Here is a 24,499-nt window from a genome sequence, read left to right as displayed (position 1 = left end):
ATATTGAGTTAGACGTGTCACAAATTTTACATTTTAACAGAACACATCCTGATTGGGAAAAGTGGTTAATCTGGCCTACTGACACAAACAGCTGTCAAGATAGATTCCTGAATAAAACACAGGGGTTAAAAATGACCAGATTAGACTCGAGATATTCCCAGAGACAACATCCAGGGATTATAACAACATACAGTGTAGGGAAACTCTGCCTTGAATGGCTAACATCATCCACACTGGCTGAAATTAAGCAACACTTGTCTTTACTAAAAGATGGTGCTGATTTGCGCGATTTCATTCTTGGACCACGCAAACAGCGTCAAAAGCGTTTCATAGCGACCAGTATCTATGCTGCTTACAACGAGGCTTGGAAAGTAAAGCAAATTGAAACTGCTGAAAAAATACGAGAAATTGATCGTATTAATTTGGAGAAATCACTTTCTGTGGTAGACAATGGGTTAATGACTCTGTCTTCCAGAATATATTCGTTGGACAATATTGTATCCTCTGCCTTTGATGTGATAGACAGAGACTTGCTAATGTTACAACATGGCCAATCTCAATTACGTTCTATTATAGAACTAGGCTGGACGCTGCAAAATCTTCGTTCAGGCTATGTGCCTTGGCGTTTAATCAACACAACGTCATTATTTTCCAGTTTTAACCTTACTGATAAACAGATCAGTTTGGCACAGAAAGGAGCAGACTATACAATCCTGAGCATCGAAAAACTCGAGAGATTACCATTGACAATGTCAGAGAGTCCTGTCATTGAATGGATAATACACGGAATTATCACAATTCCGATAACAACTTTCCGATTTAAAAAGTGCCTTGAGTACATACCTGCTGGCCAATATGAACAATTGGGTAAAGGATATGTAAAATCTGAATGGAAATTACCATACACTCATTCTTGCTACAGTGACAGTGAAAAAAATGTATTTCTTAGTGGTGATAACTGTAAACATTCACTAAGCGGTATACTTTTGTGTCAGGGTATTAATTTACACGGAGCATGTGATGGAAATTCAAACAACCTTTCATGCCACCAGCTAGTCACACCTGCAACTCAGATAGAGCCCTTCTTTATGCAACTTTCGAACGGGAGTTACATTCTTAGAACGGATCACAGATGTTGTGGCCTCGTGCCAGGGAAAAGTTATCTAGTAGAAGTAACATCCATGGTCAAATGCTGTATGCAAGCATTGTTTCCGAGTGGGCCTGCAGACACAGTGACTCCCATCTGGCCTCGTCTGAATCTCTATTCTATACGAATTGATACATTAAGCAAAATGAAATCTGTACTTTTACAGACAACAGTGCCTATAACGTCATCTAAAGAGACGTATGATCTTCTAGTTGCAAGGACAGCTACTGAAGTTCATGACCTTTTATCAACAAATTGCCCCGTGCATTTCGTAGAAATGTTCAGCCAACTCCTTAACATGTCTAGTGCAACAAGCATCCCAGGCATATTTAAGACAGTCTTTACGGGACTTCTAACACCCTTCCAGGCAATTTTGGGAATCGTTCCTAATTTTGTACACTCTGTTTTTGGCGGCATACCATTATTTTTGGGACTCGTCGCAGGGATTCTATTTTTGACCCTCCTGCTTCGTTATGGCAAGCCTCGGCTCAGACATAGCTCCCATGGGAATGGAAGAGACAATCCTAGCAATGCGCTACCGGGACAGGATAACTAACGTCCTTGGATTGGCCAGGCTGAGAGATCTAAACATGACCTGGTTCCTTTCATTCAGACCGATATGGCAAAATTGCATTTTACCTGTGCCACGGTGTATGCTTTGCGGCGATGAATGCGTGTTGGACATCTGTCTTTCACTTCCATCAGCAGTACCAATGGACGTCGATACTTTGCTCAGTCCAATAACGGCTCACGCATTGTGTTGTCCCCAGCGGCTACCAATCCTGATGACGGCATTCGTGGAGACTCCTGTGCTACAACCAAGTGGTAACAGTGGAGCGAGTGACAAAAGCAACATCATCCAGGTACAACGTTCTGTGAGCATTGCTGCTCCCGACTATGATGACAGCAATCATTCTCACACCTGCCAAGTTACAGCGCTATCTAATTTGGTTGAACTGTCACCTGATTTTGTAGACCAATTCTTTGAGAGTCTGTCTGATACGATGTTCTCACCCATACAGAAACAATAACTTTGGAGAAGCTTTCCGACACACAGCGTTCCCATGAACTCTGAATTCGGCCTTCAGTTTTGATCAACAAAAACTGCAAAAAGCTTTGTAACTCTATTTCTCCGTTCAAGCATTAATTCTTTTGATTTGGACAATTTTTCTAATATTCACCCTTTTTTGGCACAAACAATTCTTTGCTTACCGTAAAAACTATTCTTAGAGAACAGAAGCTTCATACTTCTAATTCTAAAATCACATCTAGAGACATAACAACATTACACCAGCCTCTAGCACATGTTATTACAATGCATTTTTATGTGATGATTTATCTCGCCCTTCTTCTGTTAGAGATACTTCATGTGTACTTCTTATGCATAATCGTTCATTGATTTCATATGCAATACTTCTTTGAATGATTTCTATGCTTCAAAAAACGTACAGTACCTAAATTTCATGTATTTCAAGTACGCCTATTTCAAATGCATTTATGTATTTTGGGGTGGGCAATGTTACACATGCATCTAATTGCTTTAGTTTTAGTAATTTGATGGACATGAATACGTGGAGTGGGTGTTGCGTGTTTATCTAGGTTCCTGATCGATACTGTGACCTTATGCCCCTATTCGGCTATAAATCCATTTATTCCCTATATTGGCATAACCGTTCAAGTGCGATTTTCAGAAAAGTCATCTCTGGCCTCACACGAACAGAGCCACATTCCAGCATAGTTCTCTGCCACTTCCTTCGCGACCAATTAGTGCAATGACAGAGCAGAAGTCACTATCTGATATTCCTAGATTAACACTCCGAGTTCTTCAACAAGATAAAAACTCAGCAAACCTGGAAATCCCCGCTTGCTGTGTTTTGATTAGTAATGGAACTCTAATGAGCAACTGATAACTATCACTTCCTAGTGACATCTTTAATTGACGTCTTATGTCCAGCAAACTTGCGTCAAACCCGGCACCTGTCAGGTATAAATATTACCAACGTTGCCTTAAGCAATGAGCTACTGTTGCTGATGCTAGCTGCCTGCAAGACCCCGTGTTGGTGAATCTAGCACTCTGTCGCTGCAGCCTGCTGTCCCTGTGGTGGTGAAGCTACTGATACCATTATCGCTGCTGAAGCGCGAACTATGGTGCAGTACGCTTAGGAGCTGAACAGCCGTCCCTCTGTGAAGATATCCAGCAGATTCCAGCTGCCCGCGGATGCTGTCCCCCCTCCTTCCTCGACGCGCTGAAGAGACCCGCTGCCTTTCTCGTGCAGAGAAATCCAGCTCCGGCGTTTCCGGTCTACCCTCGCGGGTGACTGGGATATCGAGAGTGACCCCTGAAGGAGATACCAATCCTCCATCATTCTATTCAGAGGTATGGTGTTGACTAAACCCTTAGACGAGAATTCTTGAAACAAACCTTGGCAAAACCAACTTAACTTAAAGCTACTTACTTACTCCCCTTCCACGTGTTAGGCTTAGGTCAGGCACACTGGGGTAGGCTTAGTTAGAAGCACCAGTTGAGTATGTTAGCCTAATGTATATATGACTGTATATATGTTTTATTACTTTTAAACCATTGTATGGCTAAGAAACCATATCAATGCTTTTACAGTTCTATTTCGCAATACTTATCTTACTGTACGTACTTTTTATAATAACAAGTCTTGCAATTGTGGCAATACATTTCTCTTGTACGAGAAGAAAGACTGTTCAATAAATGTTAACCCTTTATTGACAAACGCCCGTCTCTCTATTCTCTACATCTCGTGAAAGTAAACTGCACTAGACTGACTGAGTGAAATACCTGTCTATTGTTTCACACGACCCTAGAGATTGACTCTTGATCTGAGGAGCAAAGTTGTCATGTTGCACGGTTGTTGGAAAGCTGAATCCCTTCTTGTCTGTGCCAAGGAAGCTGATCACTTCCTATGCAGAGAAGAAAGTTTCCAGTGACCTCTGAGCTAGTTGGTAACACACCCAATTAAGTTTAGCATAGTCAGTGGAGGCCTGGAATATCCGCAGTTCCACGTCGATACTACTGTTTATGTTATTCCAATGCGCAGGGCCTAGTGGGAAACTAGGAACTACACTACACCTCATGGTCACAGTCCAGTCGGAACTGCCAAGCCATGTCTTCCCTGGACCAGAAACAAGCATCCTGGGACCGGTTTCTGGCTAATCAGCCGTGGTATGGTAGTTTTAGCTTAGCTCAGTTCAGTTCTTAACATGCAACACTTTAAGTCAATGTACCTTACGATGCGTGATGCTTCCACAACAAAAGTGTTGCAGCAATGGAAATGCAGCAAAGTTCCGAAGACGTGAAGATTTTCCAGAAGCGGCACGCTTCTCTGATGTTGCGAGAAGTTTCGGTTCGATGCTTTGACTGCAGCGGCAACACCCTTGTTCAGCGATGCGACGGCAACAGGCTCGGCTGCAGCATTCTTCTCCAACGTTTGCAAGATGCTTCCGCGCAATGCGACAACTAAAGCAGCGACATCCAAGATGCACGGCAGCAGCTCCGACAGCAGCACGCTTCCCTGTGGATGCGAGGAGCTTTTCTCGATGCGGTGCAGTGCGACAGCTACAGCGGCGACATCCACGATGCAACGGCGACACACTTCTTCCTCGTTGCGAGACGCTTCTCTCGATGCGGTGCTGTGCGACAACTACAGCGGCGATTTCCACAATGCGACTGCAACGCGCTTCCTCTTCATTGTGCGACGATTTTCTCAATACGGTGCAATGCATCAGCTACAGCGGCGACACCCTCCTTCGGAGTTGAGACGGCAGCGGCTGTGAAGGCGACACGCTTCTTCCTCTTGAGTAGCGCTTCCATCTCCTTGCAACACGCAGTCCCTCAGAAGGCCCAAAAACAGCAGCAGGCACTTCCAAAGAACTCTGGGGAGCTGGAGTTTGAAGTCTGTTGTCCCTGAGACTTCAGCAGGAGGCAAGCTCTGTTCCAAGCCCTTGGAGAACCTTCACAAGTCAGGCAACCACTGCAGGCCAATCCCCCAAGCAGCACTTCAGCTTAGGGATAGTCTCTCCTCAGTTTCTTCAGGTTCCTCTCCTCAGCAAAGGTTTCTTCTTGTAGTCCAAAAGTGATCTAATATCTTGGGATCAGGGTCCCAATATTCATACCCCAAAATCAGTTGTCCTCTGAGGTCAGAGGGTCCTTTGCCCAGTCCAAACCAGTTATGGAGCACTCTGTTTACATGACTCCTTCTTTCCTTTCACAGTTCAGGGCAGAAACATCAGACACACCACAGGAGGTGGAGCCAGCATTGTGAAGGGAAAGTACATCCTTGGAGCACTTTGTTGACATGATTCCTTCTCTTATTTCCCTGTGCAAGGCAGAGACATCAGCCGCACGCCAGGAGGTGGAGCCAGCATTGTGGAAGGCAGGCACATCCCTATTCAGGTCCCAGGTGCTACTCCTCCCGCCCATCTAGATGCAGATATCTCTATTCACCACTGGGCTGACTCATTCTGTCTCTTGGAATCCCCCAGCCCTGTCACTCAAAAACACCAGACAAGGAATACACAACCTAGCAGAGGCAGGCTTTGGATAGTTAGACAAGAAAATACCTAATTTCTAAAAGTGGTATTTTCAAACACAAAATTTTAAAACCAACTTCACTAAAATATGTTTTTTATCATTCTGAGTTCAGGCATACTAAACTCGAATTTCTACCATGTTCCCTAAGTCAATTAGGATTATAAAAAAGTAATAATTGATCTGCCCATTCTGGCCTATGGAGAATAGGTAGCCATGCAATAGTGAAAAACGAAAATGGCTGTAATTCACTATTAGGACATGCCACACAGACCAGGGCTTGTCCTACCTTATACTTACAATGCACCCTGCCATTGGGCCTACCATAGGGGTGTCTGATATGAAGAAAAGAGAAGGGCTACGGACTGGCAAGTGGGTGCACTTGCCCAGTAAGCATGGCAGTACCAGACTGCACACAGGCTCTGCAATGGCAGACCTTAGACACACATTTACAGGCTGCTTCTGTGGGTGGCACAATCAGTGCTGCAAGCCCACCAGCAGCATTTGGTTTACAAGACCTGGGCACTCCTGGTGCACTGTACAAGGGTCTGACAGGTAAACCAAACCAGCCAATCATGGAACCACTAATCAATACATTAATTTACAGTAGGGAGCACTTGCACTGTGGCACTGGACAGCAGTGCCACAGTGCCCAAAGCATTTAACACCAGCAAAAATACATGAGGCAACAGCAAAAAATTAGAGGCAGACTCACGCCAATGGTGCCAGGTCTAACAGTGAGCAAGGGACCCACGTCTGGGCATTCCCTGCCAACTTAGGGCGAACAAAGCAAACCCAAAGGGGATGATAAATGGAGTGTAGAACATTGCACACTCACCCCCAGTCAACTGATCTTGGTTTTAATCCATGATCATTCTTTAGCTCACTCCGCCACCACAGTTCAGACATGGCCATATACAAATCAGTCTGTCCCTGTGCCTCATGGGAACAGTCCAGCCTGAACTGCCAAGCCATGACTTCCCTCGACCGGAAAAAAGCATCCTGGAACCAGTTTCTGGCTAATCAGACATCATCAGCAAGGCTTGCTTGAATCCTGTGGCAAAGTGAGCAAGGGATCCACGTCTGGGCATACCCTGCCAACTTAGGGTGAACAAAGCAAAACCAAAGGGGATGATGAACGGAGTGTAGGGTCTAAACTGGGGTGGCATGGTGAGTAAAAGAATTATGGATTTAACCCAGATCTCTTGACTGGGGGTGAATGTTTTGATTGGTTCTGCATTCCATCCATCAATTGTGTGTTTTTTGCTTTCCCGCCCTAAGTGCGCCGGGTATGCCCAGACGTGGGTCCAGGGCTCACTATGCCACTGGATTCAAGCATTCCTGGCTGAAGAGGGGTGAAACCCCGAAACCGGTCATAGGAAGCTTGTTTCTGGTCCAGGGAGGACTTGGCTTGGCAGTTCGGACTGGACTGAACTGTTTCCATGAGGCACAGGGCCAAGACTGATTTGCACATGGCCAGATCTAAACTGGGGTGGCATGGTGAGCAAAAGAATGATGGATTTAACCCGGAAATTTTGACTGGGGGTGTTTTGATTTGTTCGACATTCCGTCTATCAATTGTGTGTCTTTAGCTTTCTTGTCCTAAGTGCGCTGGGTATGCCCAGTCGTGGGTCCCGGGCTCACTGTGCCACTGGATTCAAGCTATCCTGGCTGAAGAGGGGTGAAACCCCAAAACCAGTCATAGGAAGCTTGTTTCCGGTCCAGGGAAGACTTGGCTTGGCAGTTCAGACTGGACTGGACTGTTCCCATGAGGCACAGGGCCAAGACTGATTTGCACATGGCCAGATCTAAACTGGTGTGGCATGGTGAGCAATAGAATGATGGATTTAACCCAGATCTTTTGACTGGCTGTGAATGTTTTGATTGGGTCTGCATTCCGTCCATTAATTGTGTGTCTTTTGCTTTCTTGCCCTAAGTTAGCCGGGTATGCCCAAACGTGGGTCCAGAGATCACTGTGCCACTGGATTCAAGCTATCTTGGCTGAAGAGGGGTGAAACCCCGAAACCGGTCAAAGGAAGCATTTTTCCAGTGCAGGGAGGAATTTGCTTGGCAGTTCGGACTGGACTGTTCCCATGAGGCACAGGGCCAAGACTGATTTGCACATGGCCAGATCTAAACTGGGGTGGCATGGTGAGCAAAAGAATGATGGATTTAACCCGAACGCTTGACTGGGGGTGAGTGTTTTGATTTGTTCTGCATTCCGTCCATCAATTGTGTGTCTTTTGCTTTCTCGCCCTAAGTGCGCCGGGTATGCCCAGATGTGGGTCCCGGGCTCACTGTGCCACTGGATTCAAGCTAACCTGGCCGAAGAGGGGTGAATCCCCGAAACCGGTCATAGGATGCTTGCTTCCGGTCCAGGGAAGACATCGCTTGGCAGTTCATGCTGGACTGTTCCCATGAGGCACAGGGCAAAGACTGATTTGCATGTGGTCGGGTCTAAACTGGGTGGCATGGTGAGCAAAGGAATGATGGATCTTACCCAGATCTCTTGACTGGGGGTGAGTGTTTTGATTTGTTCTGCATTCCATCCATCAATTGTGTGTCTTTTGCTTTCTCGCCCTAAGTGCACCAGGTATGCCCAGATATGGGTCCCGGGCTCACTGTGCCACTGAATTCAAGCTATCTTTGCTGAAGAGGGGTGAAACCCCGAAACCGGTCATATGATGCTTGTTTCCAGTCCAGGGAGGAACTGGCTTGGCAGTTTGGGCTGGACTGTTCCCATGAGGCACAGGGTCAAGATTGATTTGCATATGGCCAGGTCTAAACTAGGTTAGCATGGTGAGCAAAAGAATGATGGATTTTACCCAGATCTCTTGACTGTGGCGAATGTTTTGATTGGTTCTGCATTCGTCCATCAATTGTGTGTCTTTAGATTCCTAAAAGTGGCATTTTCAAAATTTTAAATCCAAGTTTACCATGAGAGAGGATTTTTCATTACATTTCCAAGGACATCAAACATGAACTGGTTGCATGCTCCCATTTAAAAATCATCATTTAATACATTAAATACACCTTCACTGGCTTCCAGTGCAACAGCGGGTAAATTTCAAACTCTGCTGCATTATGCATAAGTGCATTTATGGGTCTGGTCCCAAATATCTAAAAGATATTTTCTTTCCCTACTCTCCCGGACGTGCTCTGCGTTCCAGCAATACCATGTTGCTACATGTACCTAAAATTACCAGAGCGAGACAGGGTGGCCGAGCACCCTCTCTTAAAGGCCCCTTGTTGTGGAATTCCCTCCCACCTCAGCTGAGACAAATTTCCAACCTCTTTTCCTTTAGGAAGAAACTAAAAACTCACCTGTTCACACAAGATTAATTTGGCCTTTCTCTCTGTCACCCCCCTCATTAAAGTTTGTCCAACTTATACGGAAGCTACGCGCGGAGATACCCCTTCGGGGCTGATTCAGGCGCGCTATAAGACTATAAATAAATAAATAAATAAATAAGGTAACATCATTGTTATCCTATGAGAGGCAGGCCAAGCAGAGCTGAGAAACAAATTTAAACATTTCTCACTATCAGGACATATAAAAATTAAAGGTACATGTACAACCTTTTAAATACACTGCACCCTGCCCAATGCCTATCATGGTGGTGTCTTATATGCATGAAAAGGAAAGGTTTGGGCCTGGCAAAAGGTTTCTCCTGCCAGATCGAAATGGCATTTTAAAACTGTACACACAGGCTGCAATGGCAGACTTGAGACATGTTTAATACACTACTTTAGTGGCTGACACAATCAGTGTTGAAGGCCCACAAGTAGCATTTAATTTACAGGCCCTGGACACAAGTAAGAGCACGTTCCTAGGGATGTACAAATAAATTAAATATAGCAATTGGGTATAAGCCAATTCCACCATGTTTTAGGGAAAGAGCACAAGCACTTTAGCACTGGTTAGTGGTGCTAAAGTGCAGAGAGTTCTAAGGTCAACAACAATGAATTCAGCAAAAAGTGGATGCTAAATTCAAAAGGGTTGGTGGAAGACCATCCATCTGATCTGGTGTCTTCTAGAATATAATTCCATTCAGAGGGGCAGGGGAGTACTGGGGAATGATTTAGATGCCGCTGATTAGATTGAGGCATCAAAGTGCTTTTTCAAACAATTCATTCTGAGACAAGTGCCCTGAAATACATTATTATTGTTATTATATTTAAATTTATAAGGCGCATAGCTACCCAAAGGTTTCCCAGAGCCGCCCAAAAGGAACCAGGAGAAGAAACAGAGGCCTATTGATTGATCAGCCATGTTTTCAGGGACTTACGAAAGTGGGCAAGGTTGGGCTCCTTCCTTAAGGACAGAGGAAGAGAATTCCATAGCGTGGGGCCTAAGAACATTAAATCATGGATGTTAACCATACTGTAAGTGTAACTTGCAGTAGAGTGAAAGTGTATCAGCAACATGGACAAGTGGAGAAAGTTAGATAGAAAGAGCAAACAAAGGTGGAAGGAGAAACAGAGTTAAGGATTAAAAGATATGATCGTTCACACAGTAAAGGAAGCAGAGAAAGGTACTTAGATTTTTAAGTGCAGATTGAGTAGGGCTCTGATATTTTTTCGGAAAATGACTTTGTTCCGTGACATCTTATATCTTCTGGAAGACAACTCTTTAGTATGAGAGGGGAGCACTGAAAAAGATTTAGAAGCCGCAAAGTTAAATATACATTGTTTTATTTCAAGATATAAAGTCTCTTTACTCCTGAGGTTTCTTGTCCCTCCACAGACAGGAGTCAAGATAGATAGATGGTTTTAGTTTTGGGACTTTAAAAGTTATACAGGTTAGTTTGAATTTGATCCTTGCCTCCAAAGGTAACCAGTAAAGGTCTATCAGTACTGTTGTTATGTGATCATTAACAATACTTTAAAAAGTACATATAACAAGTACCACAGAGAGAATGGGCAATGGGTTAGCCGCCTTTAGCCACTAGCTGTTATGTAGTGTTCAAGGTTTCCCATTGGTTATAAGGACTGTTCTCCAGCCCATGGCATTTTGTGGAAGATTATATGGTTTTATCATTGCCTCCATTAGAACCTGGTAATAAGGGCCTAACTATAAGTTTGGCGATCCATAGGACCACCAAACTCGCGGTAGAGGTGTGGTGGTGGTTGGGGACCACCGCACCAGAGGGAGACCGCCATATTACAAGTACAGCAGTTGGACCTCCATAGGACCGCCGCAACCACCAGGTATTTATTTTTTATTATTTTAGAAGTTTTCTATAGTGCTGGCCAGACCCGAGGGTATCGGAGCGCTTTACAGTGGATGAGGATAAGACAGGAGTAAAACAATAAAGCAAAATAAAGTCATACAAGTAGAAAGATTAAAATTGTCTGCCGCCTGAGGGGCGACTTTGAGGTAGCGACTTAGAGGTAGTCAGGGTTTCAGGATGTGCCTGAGTTCGGGAATGCACGGTTGAGGTAGAGAATTTTTAGTTGAGTCTTGAATTCTGGAAAGGAAGGGGTAGTTCTGATGTCCACAGGGATAGAGTTCCAGATTTTTGGAGCGTTGCCTGAAAAAGAGCGGGCTGCAGTTTTTTGTTTCTGTGTTTTCAGTGGGATGAGTAGGAGGATTGTATGACTTAACAACTACTGCCTAAACCACGACTTTATTTACAACGAAGGCTAAACCACGACTTTTTCGTAACCACTACATTTTAAACCACTACTCCCTAAACCACAACATTTTTAGATTTAATTCCATATTCTGTTCGTGAATCTTATGCTTTTACAATTTTTAAAATGAAAGCAGCACTGCCATCTCCTGACATAAACCTGTAATTTTTTTTAAACTAATTTCTTCAACAACCTTTGCTGTTTTTGATTTTAATCTATTACGATTTTAATCTTCCACGTGTTTTTTTACTATATATATTTTATTTATTTTTTATTTGTGGGGGGAGCCCCCCACACCACCCATCTACCCTTTTAATTGTTTTCCTAGCATGCTCCGTTGTTCTAAAAGTTGTGGTTCCATCCTTCGTTGTTCCGTCGTTCGTGGATGTTACCTTCGTGGTTTAGCCCTCTTCGATGTTCACTCTTCGTTGTTCCGGTAAGTAGTTGTTTAAACATCGTGGTTAAGGATGTTTCCCGAGTAGGAGGGAGTTTGAGCTTCTGAGAGTTCTGGATTGACCAGCTTTCTTGAGCTTAGAGGCTAGGTATTCTGGTTTCCCTGTGTGTAAGGCTTTGTGTGTAAGGCAGGCCGTTCTGAAACTAGCGCGCATTTCCACCGGTAGCCATTTTAGATCTCTGAGTGCGGCCAAGATCCCTGGCGGTGGCGGGTGGTCTTAAGGCTGCAATATGCCTGGTGGTGTCACTTCAGCACTGCCAAGCATAATATACCTTTCCTCCCTGCTAGTGTTATCTTTGCGATTCTCAACCCCATGAAATTGCTGGCAGTGAGGAAACAAAGGGGCCTCTACAGGGCACCCTCTTTCCCCATGCACAGGTGTGCATGCAGGGGGGCACATTCTGTGTATCCCTGTGTGCATGCACGCCTGTTCCTGCACAGCATGGACTGTAGAGTCCATGCCATGCAGTAACGTCTATTGACGGTCCTGCGGTTGTGCAGTTCTAAGGCTCACATATGAGCCTTTGTACTGCACCACTGCGGGACTGCCATGTCGCCTAACAGACCACAACTTAACTTGTAATCTGGCGGGTAGGCGAAGGTCGACTTCGGTGGTCCTGGACCGGGGCGTTGGCATGGCGACCCGCTCCAAGACCGCCAAAGTCATTATCAGGCCATAAGACACAATTCAGGTAGTTCTCACTCCCTGTGTCTTCCACATCACTCACATGCTTTCCCTTGTCCTTTCACCCTTGCTTCCTGTCGTCACTCATTGTCTTATCTCTTCTCCCTGCTCCTCCCATCCAGCCCCACTATAATGATACCCCTTGCCATATTTATACCCCTTTCCATATTTAATTGAATCCTTCACTTTTTTTATACTGCCTTGCTCATTCCAGGAAACAGCTAAGGACCACTTCCCTGTGTTGATTACCTAAAATGTACTCATAAAAGTGACGGTACTATCTGTAGATATTAGAGTGGCATTTTTCAAAACTTACAGGTGATACATTCAAAGCCTCGTGAAAGTGAAAATCAAGTGAATACACAAATGTATGTATTGAAGTCATGCCATTTTTCATATCTGCCATGCTCAAACTAATTGCACAGTTTTGAATTGTTGCCATTATTCCTTTCTGCTTTCAACAAAAGAAGACATTCAAGGTAGTTTAGTCTGTTCATAATCCTCTGGCAACCTAGATTCAAGGGGCTGTGGTGGACGTTGAGTCCTCTAGTACAGGCTTAAAGTACTGCATCGTACTGAAACAATCATATGTCTCTAACTTGAGGGCCCTCTAGTGTTGGCTTAAGGTACTGCATCCTGCTTTAGATAGGACCTGCATCTGACTCGAGGAACCTCTACTAAAGTACTGCAGCCTGCATCGTCGGGAAAGTGATGATTGCAGTTCTTCAAGTAAATGCAAATGTTTTTTTTTAAAGAGACACATTAGCTTTTCCAATGCTTATTTCTATTTGGAAATGAATATGTAATATTTAATGTTCTGATGAACAAGCATGGAAACAAACACCTTTTCAAAACTGTTGGAAAATGCACAGTAACGATTTGTGGTGTCAAGGTCCATCTGGACTACATTACTTCTTTCCCATAGAGTGAAAGAGCCACCTCAACCTCTCAAATGTCCCATTTTTCATAGGAGGCAGAGGTCTGGGACTGCATCAAGTTACAACATGTTCTTTCTGTTATGGTGCTTCGAACCCTGTATTCTGGCTTCTCTGTGGTGGGGAGATGGCTCAACTGAAAGAAGGCAATTAATATGATCTTAGGTTTGCCAGGTGCACAACAATCGTATTGAGTACTAGATATAGTATGTTACCAATGTCGGGGGCTCAGTCAATAGTGATTGTTTCTAACTATTCCCTGAATGGTCCCTCTTTTTTTATAAAACGTCAAATACAAGTGTTTGTAATGGCATGATTGTTTGTTTGATGATTTCCTATGCATTCCAGATTTAAACTGCAGTAGGTGTATATTGTGACCTACGTGAAGAATAGGATGTCTTTGGGTTGTATTAATGTACTATTAACATAAATGTAACTATCAAGTCATTCATACATGAAGTAAAAACTGTGCACGTTCAATTTCGTTACCTCTCTTGTCCTGCAGTATCCCACAGCTGAAGGACAGTCGGTTCGCCATCAACCACCAGCGTTTTCATGTGAAAATCAACCCCTTTAAATGAAAAAATTGTAATCTTAGCATGGCACTATGCTATGCAAGAAAGCAATGTAATATCATGAAGGATTACTTTGAATTAAAAAAAAACCCAACTAAAATTGATAGGGTGAGGTCTTCTTCTGCTTGACATATTTAGACAATTATATGTTCAGATTTTTATGTTTATTGTTTTGTTTATACAAATCAACAGCTACAAGTTAAAGGTGGGATTGTGTCTCCCTGTGACCGTCATTGGTCTTTCCTACCAATGTCAGCCATGTGAGAAAACTCCCTGGGTGCTGTAGCATTTTTGTAAAGATAACATAGTCCCGCTTTGGTATCTGCTTTTCTGTAAGCAAAAGCGTTTGCAGAGCCAGCACTATAAACATGGCTCCCGCTCAAAGACCTTCAGTGCTGAGAATGGTGCCACTGTAGCAGTGACTCTCTTCACAGCACAAAGATGCTCGCCAGGCAGGCAAGTAGCTCTAAATAGGGCAGATAGTCTTCCACCAGGATGGCAGAGTGTATGATACCAGAGTGTCATAAGTAAAATATTGGCTGAAAGAAATATTGTGCCCCAAATGTTGTTTACAAACATATCACCCCATTGGAGGTAAAAGTAAGAAATCTACATCTTTTTGTAAGCAATCTTTTGCACACAATACTTCTGTCAGGAGATGTTTCTCTAATAATACACTGATATACAATCATAGCAGAAGCCACGGCCACCACATGCATTGACAGCTAAGACTAACTGGTAGATGCATTAAGCATTTTTGCGAGCGCGAACGGTGCGAATCGCAAAATTCGGCCGTTTGCGCCCGCAAAAATGGCATTTGAGATGCATCAAGGGTTCATGCACTCACAATTTAAGAATTCGCAAATAATTGCGAGTTCTCAAATTGCATTTGCATTTAAGGAATCGCAATTTGCGATTCCTTAAATGCAATGCATGAACCATTCCAAAATTGCAAATTCGCAATCTGGGGCCGCTATTTACAGCGAAGTCAAACTACGTGGTAAATCACAAAAACTTTAAAATATGCACTTTAGTGCATTTTTCTAAGTTGTATGTTACACACACACATGTCCTTGGGAAATGTGTGTGCACAACACCAGTGAACATTACCATTTCAGGGGTGCAACAGGGTGTCCTTTGGACACCCTGGCACCCTTGAAATTGCAACACATTTGCGATTCGCTAATTGCGAATCGCAAATAAGGAATGACTCCCCATTCATTCCTATGGGCCTTTAGGAATGAATGGGAAGTCATTCCTTATTTGCGATTAGCAATTAGCGAATCGCAAATAAGGAATCAGTAGAAATAGCTAATAATATTGCGATTCCTACATGCATCCCGTTTTGCGAGTCTTTAATAGCGATTCCTTAAAATTCGCTATTAAGGACTCGCAAAACATAACTTTGATGCATCTGGGGGATAGACTCAGAAACTTCTACTGGCAAAATATCTGACCTACATAAGTATCTCACTACAAAGATTAAAATATGCACTTGCATTTAACATTTTAAATATTAACAAAGCCGGTTGACCAATAGGTAGAGAAAAAGTCAACATTATTGGTAGGATATATTATTTATGAGATATTTTTGAGTCTATGTGCTTGTAATCTACGTTTTTAGTCCATTTTTTTTCAATGAGTACCTTGTAGGTCTACCTATCGATCCAAGAGGTTTGCCCCTAGCACGAGCTCTGTTAACTTGTACTTCAACAACACTTAAATGGACATAATCAAGAAATGGGAAGGCCTGAGCCCTGCCAAGTAGCTATGATTTTAGTTGACTTTGTCTGGCGTTTTTGCTTACTTCGGTATTGTTCACTTGTTTTGTTGCTATTGGCAAGCACAACATCAAAACCACTGGTCCTAATGAGCACTTTTGTTTAAAGCCATCTGGTGTGTGGACATGTGATCTCATTTCTCATTATGGCCTTAATGCACGCAGCCATATCAGAGAAACTGTGCACTGGTTCAAAGAAGCAAAGAAAACTGATTTGCACTATTTTTGCAATTTTGAACAGAGCAAACAGATTTTGCTAAATTTAAATCAGCATCAAGATTTTGGAAACAAGGTTAAAAAGGCAAAACCGTATTTGTGAAAAATATGCAAGACAAACAGGCATTCATTGTAAAGATCAAAGTATACGCTGTTGTTCTCTACGACTGCAGGGACTTTTTACCTTCTTTCACAAAACTATCAGATAAATAGCATTCTTTTTATATTTCATATTATTTACAAATACCAGACAGTATGCAAAAAAAAATGTTTGGCCATGAAAACGCCCCAGGCCGGCCTGCCAACTACAGAGCATAACACGTGTTGGCTAGTTTGCTTGCAACACTGATCTACTAAGAACTTATTGATTTTCAATATATTTTGACTGGAGACTACCAAAAATAATTTTCATATCTTCTGATTCTATTTAAAGATGTCTGCCTGAATCCAATATTTCAATAATGTCCTATGTGGAATTAGGGATTTGGCCCACCACATATTACTACAGTGTCTAAAAAAACAAAAGTCAATAAAGGGAGACGAAGCCCCTGGTTTTTGCCCCTCCCTGCAAAACCCTTCATTGTAAGTGAGAGTTTATCAATTACATCATAGCCCGTGAGTAGCCCTCATGAAAAAGAAACAGATTGTACACTGTTTTTGCTAGTTAATGCAACAAAGAGCTGGCTGATTTTATTTCAACCATGGAACATCACTTCACATTGAAAAATATTATAATATTAGTGGCAAAAGAGGGTGAATCGTTTCCGCCAGATTTGCCTTTGAGCTAATACGGTTTCTCGACCCTTTATTATACAACCACAAAAAGTGTGCTAATGGATTTGCACTATTTGTTGGCCCACTGCGAAATGTCTGACACTGTTACAATGTATTGTCATCTTCCGTGACATAATGCCATTTCTAGTGACTTTTTCAATTCAATTAAATTAAATTGAATTTTATAATCTGAATAATTTTCTGTCACCTGTCTTATGAAATGTTGGACAGTTGATTTGACACCATTTTAAGCAGAGGCTAGATGCAGAACTAAAAGCTCAATACTTTCAAGAACTTACCCAGGGTGGCGCTGGTGTTCCCCCGAAATTCATTTTTGCAAAGTCGCATGAGAAAACTCGATTTTCCAACTGCAGCATCACCCGCCAGGACAATCTTAAAAGCCTTCGCCGGTTTAGATTTGTGATCTCGGTCTGTAGCATGTTCCTTAAAATTAAATGACAGACAAACCTTTACAGAAAGGTCCTGGATGTACAAACAGATCAGTATAAAAAAGCAAAGTGAGGGGAAAGAAGCATCCCACCTGTATACTTATGAAAGCAAAGATGATAGGTGTTGTGTGTTGCAACAAAGGATAGAGAGCAGAAATACATTAGGCGTCATGTTGAAACTCTAGGGGTTCAAGGCGTGAAATCACTGTATGATTCATAAAACAATGCCTGAGTGTGAAAGCAAACTGAAGTAATTTAGTACAAGAGGTTCATGAAGAAGATTAGGTTTAATAGGAGCAAACAGCTTGAACATCCCCAAATAAATATCAGAAGCCACTGTATCACTGCTACATATATATATTTTTTTTAAAACAACACAGGCGCTGGTGCAATCAAAGCACGTAATATCAAACAGCCGCAGGTGCTATCAAGTCACATGAAGTAGTACATAAAAATGAATACCTGCTATAAGTGAATGCTGTCTGTCCATAAAACCTTTCTAAAATCTTCTTAAAATCCCATCCTCGTCGCCAATTCATGAAGTAATTTAGTACAAGAGGTTCATGAAGAAGATTAGGTTTAATAGGAGCAAACAGCTTGAACATCCACAGTCAATGAAGAGCCTTGTATTATCCCAACTCCCCCTACATAGAATGTTCACCCCAGAGAGAACAAAAACATTCTAAGCATGTGCATAACATTCTACACTAAAGTACAGTAATAAGAAACCAATAAGAATACTACAAAAACTACCTGGAGTACAATATACATGGCAATACCTCCAGCAAGGATCGGTTGAAATTGGGGCAATGAAGCTATAAGGTGGTTTATATGAGGTTGTAAAATCCTCCATACAGGAATAAGAAACCAGGAAATTTTGCAAAACCAAACCCTGCCCATTCCCTTCAAAGCACCATATATTGCTAGGTTTACCCAGCATTCTCCAGTCTTGGTTTTTCTCTCTCTGACTTTGAAAATAAAACACTTAGGGGCAGATTTACAAGCCCCTTGCGCCATGTTTGCGTCATTTTTCCCATGTTAAATATGACGCAAAAGTGGCGCAAGGGGCTTGTAAATCTGCCCGATAAATTTTAGGTAAAATGGCTGTGGGCGTTCTTGGGTGTCTTACAGAATTATTTTTAGTTTTGGTGCGGTTCACAGATTTTTCCTGCTGGTCTTGAGCATCAGCAAATCAATTATTTAAAGATATGCCATTGCAAGAACCCAAAATAAATCACTGCTGGGATTTGATGTATGCAGGTTCTGTAAGCATTTCTCTGCAAGGGTTGAAGAGATTAAAATCTATGGACTGCTGACAGTCGTAATAATCTTGGTTTTTCCAGGGGCATAGTTAGTGAGTGTTTAGGACTGGTGGAGGGTAATGGGGGTGAATCTCAAATTTTCTGACAAAAAAAAACTCAGTGCACCACAGGATGAATGAGTCAGGTGACCAAGATTAAGGAATGACAGATCCTATGAAGAGCAGAGCCAGTATTGATTTGCATCAGTTGATCCTTTGGGGCTGATTTAGAGTTTAGTGGCCAGGTACTCTGTTGCAACTGCAACCGAGTATCCTGTCTGCCAAACTCAATGTTAAGACAATAGACCAAAATTTACTCTGTCAGTGTAAAACTCACTTCAACAGCCCAAACGAGTAGGTGCCATCAGAAGTAGTCCATCCGACCATCCACCTTGCTAAGTGAGGGCGGTCAGATGGCTTTTTATTTACTGTCCATCAACGTCAGATATACCCAGGTGGCAAGGAAAAGTAAAAAAAGAAAGATACCCCTACACTATTGGGGAAATCTGGTGTGGGGGCATTCATTTTTTTCTTTATTTTTCAAAAACAAGTTCCTGCTTTTTGAGTTTTTATCTTGGAAAAATAAAAAAACGATCAAAGTTTGACAGCAATCCGTTAAACATTTCCTACACTGAAAGGAACTATCCTGATTGAGGTTCCTATCAATGTATAAAGATAACTGTAAAGCTGCTGGACATTTCTAAATTTGGTCTTCAAGGCAGTAAAGCCCTCCACCACCCTGTCTTTCTGTACTTTGTGTACTACAATCCTAAACCGAGCCCTCTGTCTAAAGTGGCACAGAGGGCAAGAGAACAATGGTTTGGATTGGTAAACTAAAGGATCACCACTGGGTAGATATTTGCAAGCATTCGTCCCCTCACCTTTTGGGTGTTTGATTGCCTGTAATATGATGGAAAAGCTGAGACTGGCATAGCTTTCCAAGCTTTCTACAGGCAATTTTTGCAAATTCTAAATAGTAGTGAATTTGCATTTATTTTAGGAGTATTTCTATGGATGAATATTTGCTACGTTTTTGGCAAACCGGTCATTGTGGCGCATATTTGCAAATATGTGGAGCAATGTAGCGCAGAAAGAAAAGGTGCTGTGCTGTACTGTGTGACCTGAAGAGAGTAGAACAGTATCATGCCTTCAAAGAAATGACACAATTCTACTATCTTCATGCTCAGGTGCAATTTGGCTGCCTACGGGCAGTAAAGGTCCCATTGCGCCATAGTGCAAGGGTGTCTGCGTTATGGTCAGTATAGTTTTTGTACAGGAAAAAGTACCTTTCTGCACAAAAACTATCATTAGGGTTTTTTTCCTTTTTCAGAATGCAGCACGTTTCTCCTTGATACGCCACCCTCAGGCAGGTGCACCATTTTGGCACAAACCCATGTATGTCTAAGACTATCTGTAAACATAGGTTTGTGTCAAAATCCATTGGTGGATGCACAGGAATTCTCACGCACCACCCACAGAATGCTTACTTGATGCAGAGTAACACAAGGTAGCACAATGAGCTGCATTGTGTTACTTTTTCTTACAAATCCACGCAAATCGACATTTGCATGGCTCTGTAAATTCCCAAAACGATTTTGTGTCAGGACTTCCTTAAAATGCTGATGCAACCTCAATGCAAAATCTTTGTATATCTGGGCCTAAATATATTTAAGATACTGATGCAAAAAATGAACATGTTAAAACCTCTTAGTGAAATTGGGATGGCAAGAAAAAACGACACAGACATAGCAGGACCCACTCAAAACCTCTAGAACCAACTACCAAGCCAAAAATGTATTTACTTGAGGGTGTCACTAAGCCCCAGGGTTTCTTTGTACATAGATATCGGTTCAATTCTGGCCCAGGCACATTCTGTTAATGGTGCACCATGCGCAGATCAGAGAAGTGCTCAATATTTACAATACTGGCCGATGTGGCAAATTCATATGTACTAATCATTTGGAACCAATTTGCCACAAGTTGGTCTTGTTGAAATCTTCTTTTACCTACCTTCTTTGTATATACACAGTGTCTTCTGCTTAAGCTAATTGGTTTATGTAAATGTGCATATGTTTTTTAAATATCTTTATATAAACCACATACAATTTATTTTGAAAGACATTTTAATTTAACATTGTATGTACCATTGGAATATAAGCTTAAAAAGTTTTGAAGTAATGATCAATTCCATGAAGAAAAAGTAATACAAATGCAACCAACTTAAAATAAAACAAACTATCTGGTAAAATTGGATCTCTAACCAATAAAGCAAAATCAATAGCATAATCATAAGGGAAGAACAAGACACATGCGTCAAAAGACCAAAATTGTGACATATAATTTTCTGCCCTTTACATATTCAACAATGAAAGGCTCAATTCTGAAAGCCATTTGTGCACCTATATTGAAATAACATGCTCAAATGTTTAACAAGTGGAAAATAGGACTGGGCTTTATAAAATGTGTCTTTACACTTCTAAAAATATAGTTGTGAGTAATTCTGTGTTACCGGGCAGAAATACCCTATGAAGGCTGTTAGAACCCCAAACGTACACATACGCTAGTATGCATAAACATTTTCAAAGTCTATTCTTATCTGGGGATGGTTAAACATGTACTCCTATTAAGAGCCGTAGTCAATGTCCATCTAGAATCCCTTCCTGGTAAAACAACAAGGAACTTTAATGCATGTTAAACATTGCTAGATCACTATGCAAAAACAAAGGGGACATGCATGGCCTATGCAGAGACCATAAATCAGACCTCTGTTTCATCAAAGTAACCTAGTTAGGGGATAATGCAGCACTTATCCTAGACAAAGCAATCCCTGACAGTTACGCAACTATCTTCATAAATTGACCTTTAGGAAAATTGGAAGAGAGTTAGTGGTAGTCCATAAAAATACACCACCCACATCCTTAATTGAAAGGCTACAACATATGAGAAAGTAAAACAATACTCATTCACTGTTCTCCATCTCTAACTTTAGATATCACCACTTTGCATATACAGGATTGCTCTCAAATACATTGAAATGCCTTCTTCACATCTGATGATTCTTGCTCCTTCTGCAGGTATTGAGCAAATAGTTTTACTCCTGATATCATGTGGTCATTTTTTGAATGACATTTATTGGTATTGTTATGTGGATTTCAAATTGCACTGGTATTCTGGTGTTGAGCAGATGTGTATTTCTTACCCTGCCTATGGTAGGTTGGTTAATTAAAAAGGTAGGTCTTCAGCTGCTTGCGGAATTCAAGAAGAGAAAAGGAGGCTCTGAAGTTGAGTGGAAGTCTGTTCCACACTTTAGGAGCAATGTAAGAGAACACGGGTCCTCCTGATATGGTTCTGTTTACGCATGGGAGATAATGCGATCAGGAGTCCTGTGGAGCAGAGGTATCTGGGTGGTTGGTGGAAGGAGATACGACTGTTCAGGCAATTTGAGCCTTAGTCAGGTAGCTCGATGAATGTATGTAAGAAGTTGAATTGAGAGCATTTCTGCGTTGGTAGCCAGTGAAGTTGTGATTTGGGTTCTGTGTGTGAGGCTGAGGATGAGTTTGGTTGCTGAGTTCTGGATGATTTGTAGTCTTTTAGTGAGTCGCTAGGTGATCCCAGTGATGGAGCAAAGTCTTGGAGAGAGGAGAGTTGCTCGGAGCAATCCGCTCGTTTAACTCACTAACAAGTTATTAATAAAGTTTTGTGAAAACTAATAGGCACTTACATGAACACTTTTGGGTAAGCAAAGCTTGCTTATGTGCGTACGAACGTAGATAACATTGAAAAAGGGCTAATACCGCTTTAAATGGGAAATCTGTTTTGCGCATGTGTCAACTACTTCTACGTAGTATTACGAAGTAATGCTTGGAGGGAAATTCTGGCACATGAGCAGATGCTATTAACATGGCGGCTTGAAGACTGGAATGCATGGCACCTGCTTACTTGAAATTAGAGCAAGCTATTTTGCTAATACTAACGCGGGGGATAAGTCAAATAAATAAAATGGGATAGAGTAGAGGTGGGTAGTATACAGTGCAACCACTTATTTTGAGAAATTAACATCGGTCTTTTGACTTTTTCATTAGTGCATATTTGCACCTTTCTCGCATAACTGAATGAGCTGAATGACGCGAAGTCCGGCCATGCCCACTGAGTGAAGCTATGAAGGTCAATGGCACAGCAGTTGAAAGAGAGCCAAGACCGAGTGCTGCAGCCTGGGAACGAATGGTGCAGAGTTCAATAGTGAAATGTTCTATTCATTGTAGTGTCATTAATGTTGCAATATTGATGCATGTAGTGTATGGGAATAGAATTGATGAATAAAAAGTAAGAGGTTGGGTTTACGAACAATGGTTTAACTGAATTTAGCGACATGTAAGCATGGTGTGATGAAGACACCCCTTTGCCGCACCAATCAGGTTTCGTATTTTATGATATTGAAACATTAAAGGGGGGAACATGCAGAACGAAAGGTATAATTAAGATAGTTTTAGTTAGTTAGTCGGAGATCAGAGTTTGCAGAGCTGAGGAGAGACGCTGCTGGAGACTTGCTGAATGCTGGGAGAGAAGCTGATGCTGTAAATCGCTGATGAAGAGCTGATTGCAGAACCTGAACAAGAAATTTCTTTCCTAATTTAATAGGGTTAGATTTGAAGATCACGGAAGAATCGCGAGGAGGAAGAGAGTGTCAGAGAGGGGTGTGGCGCAATCGTCGGTATCTTAGGGAGGGTAACTATCCTGTCCTGATTCGTGTCCTGAAGTGTTTGTCTCCTGAATCTATTCTCAGGGGACCCCCACCAGCCCTTTGGCCAGGGGGTTGTTCTTCCACACCATCCTTAGTAAATATAATTTTCTGTTATCTGCAAATGTTTTGATCTTTTCTCTCTGTCCTCGCCCTTTCCGACATCAGTTATTGCCTGAGTTAGAGATAAGGCATTGTGTTTATTAATTGAAATTTCTCTCTTATGAATGATGGTGATTGCACTGTATTGAGGCTGTTCACATGCATCTAAAATTTAGATCAAGATTTGAAAACTTCTTGAGTCTGTGGTGATTTACTTAAAGTATAGAAAGTTAGCTTAAGTTAATGATCACCATCAACTAGTTCAACTAATGGTCCATCGACCAAAGGAAAGAACTTGTTGATCTGTGAAGGGTTAGTTGAAGACTGAGCAGATGTATCAAACAAACGAATCCTAAACAGTTTGTAAATTTTTATAAATCTTGAACCAAACTAGTGGTGTTAACCACTGTGAGTTATTATGGGCCCAGGTAAGTATATGGTAGTGGAGTATCTGTTGTTGGTGGACCACTGGATCACCAGCATAGAGGTTGTTCCCACAGTCTAAGTTGCTGTTAACTAGGGTGTGAGTGACAGTTTTTCTTGTGATGCTTGAAAGACATTTGAAGATCTTCCTCAGCATCTTCAGGTTGTGGAAGCAGGATGCAGTGATTGAGCTGACATGTGCGGTCATGTCCAGTTTGTGGATGATGACTTTTCTGAGGTTCCTGGCATGGGTTCTGAATGTTGTGTCCAAGTTCGATTCTCCACCACCGGAATCCCATTGTGGGGCGTTCTTGCCAAATACTACAACTTCTGTCTTTTTGGTGTTGAGCTTGAGACAGTTGGCTTTCATCCAGCGAGGGACTTCGGTCATGCAGGCAGTGAACTTGTTTATTGTGTTGGGGCTCTTGCCTGAGAGCGAAAGTATTAGCTGTTTCTCATCGGCATTGGAGAGAATGTTGATGATGTGTGTTCTGATGACACTGGCCAGAGGGATCATGGGATCATGTATGTGTTGAAGAGGATTGAGCTGACTGATGAACCTTCAGGCACTCCACAGATTAGTTTGTGGGGTTCTGAGGAGTTAGATGCCCGGGCTGACAGCTTGTCTTCTATCCATTAAATTGGAGCAGATGGCCAAATTAATTCCAATTTACTTGTTTTCATATAAGCAGCTTTCTGTCAGAGATATAAGATTTATGTACATTT

The 24,499-nt window shown here is 42.1% G+C and overlaps 1 protein-coding gene across 1 annotated transcript in view; it reads right to left on the bottom strand.

The window, feature by feature from the left end:
- RASEF (RAS and EF-hand domain containing) overlaps positions 1-24,499 on the bottom strand; it is a 336,005-nt gene that overhangs the window by 56,094 nt on the left and 255,412 nt on the right. The window contains exons 12-13 of the mRNA XM_086961323.1: positions 17,061-17,205; positions 13,906-13,987 (exon numbers count right to left, since the gene is read on the bottom strand). Of these exons, the coding sequence (XP_086817449.1) occupies positions 13,906-13,987; positions 17,061-17,205 (227 nt within the window). The remainder of the gene's footprint in view (positions 1-13,905; positions 13,988-17,060; positions 17,206-24,499) is intronic.

This window comes from Lissotriton vulgaris, chromosome 3_1 (genome assembly GCF_964263255.1).
Source record: "Lissotriton vulgaris chromosome 3_1, aLisVul1.2, whole genome shotgun sequence".
Classification (NCBI taxonomy): domain Eukaryota; kingdom Metazoa; phylum Chordata; class Amphibia; order Caudata; family Salamandridae; genus Lissotriton; species Lissotriton vulgaris.
This window is presented reverse-complemented; position numbering and strand designations above follow the sequence as displayed.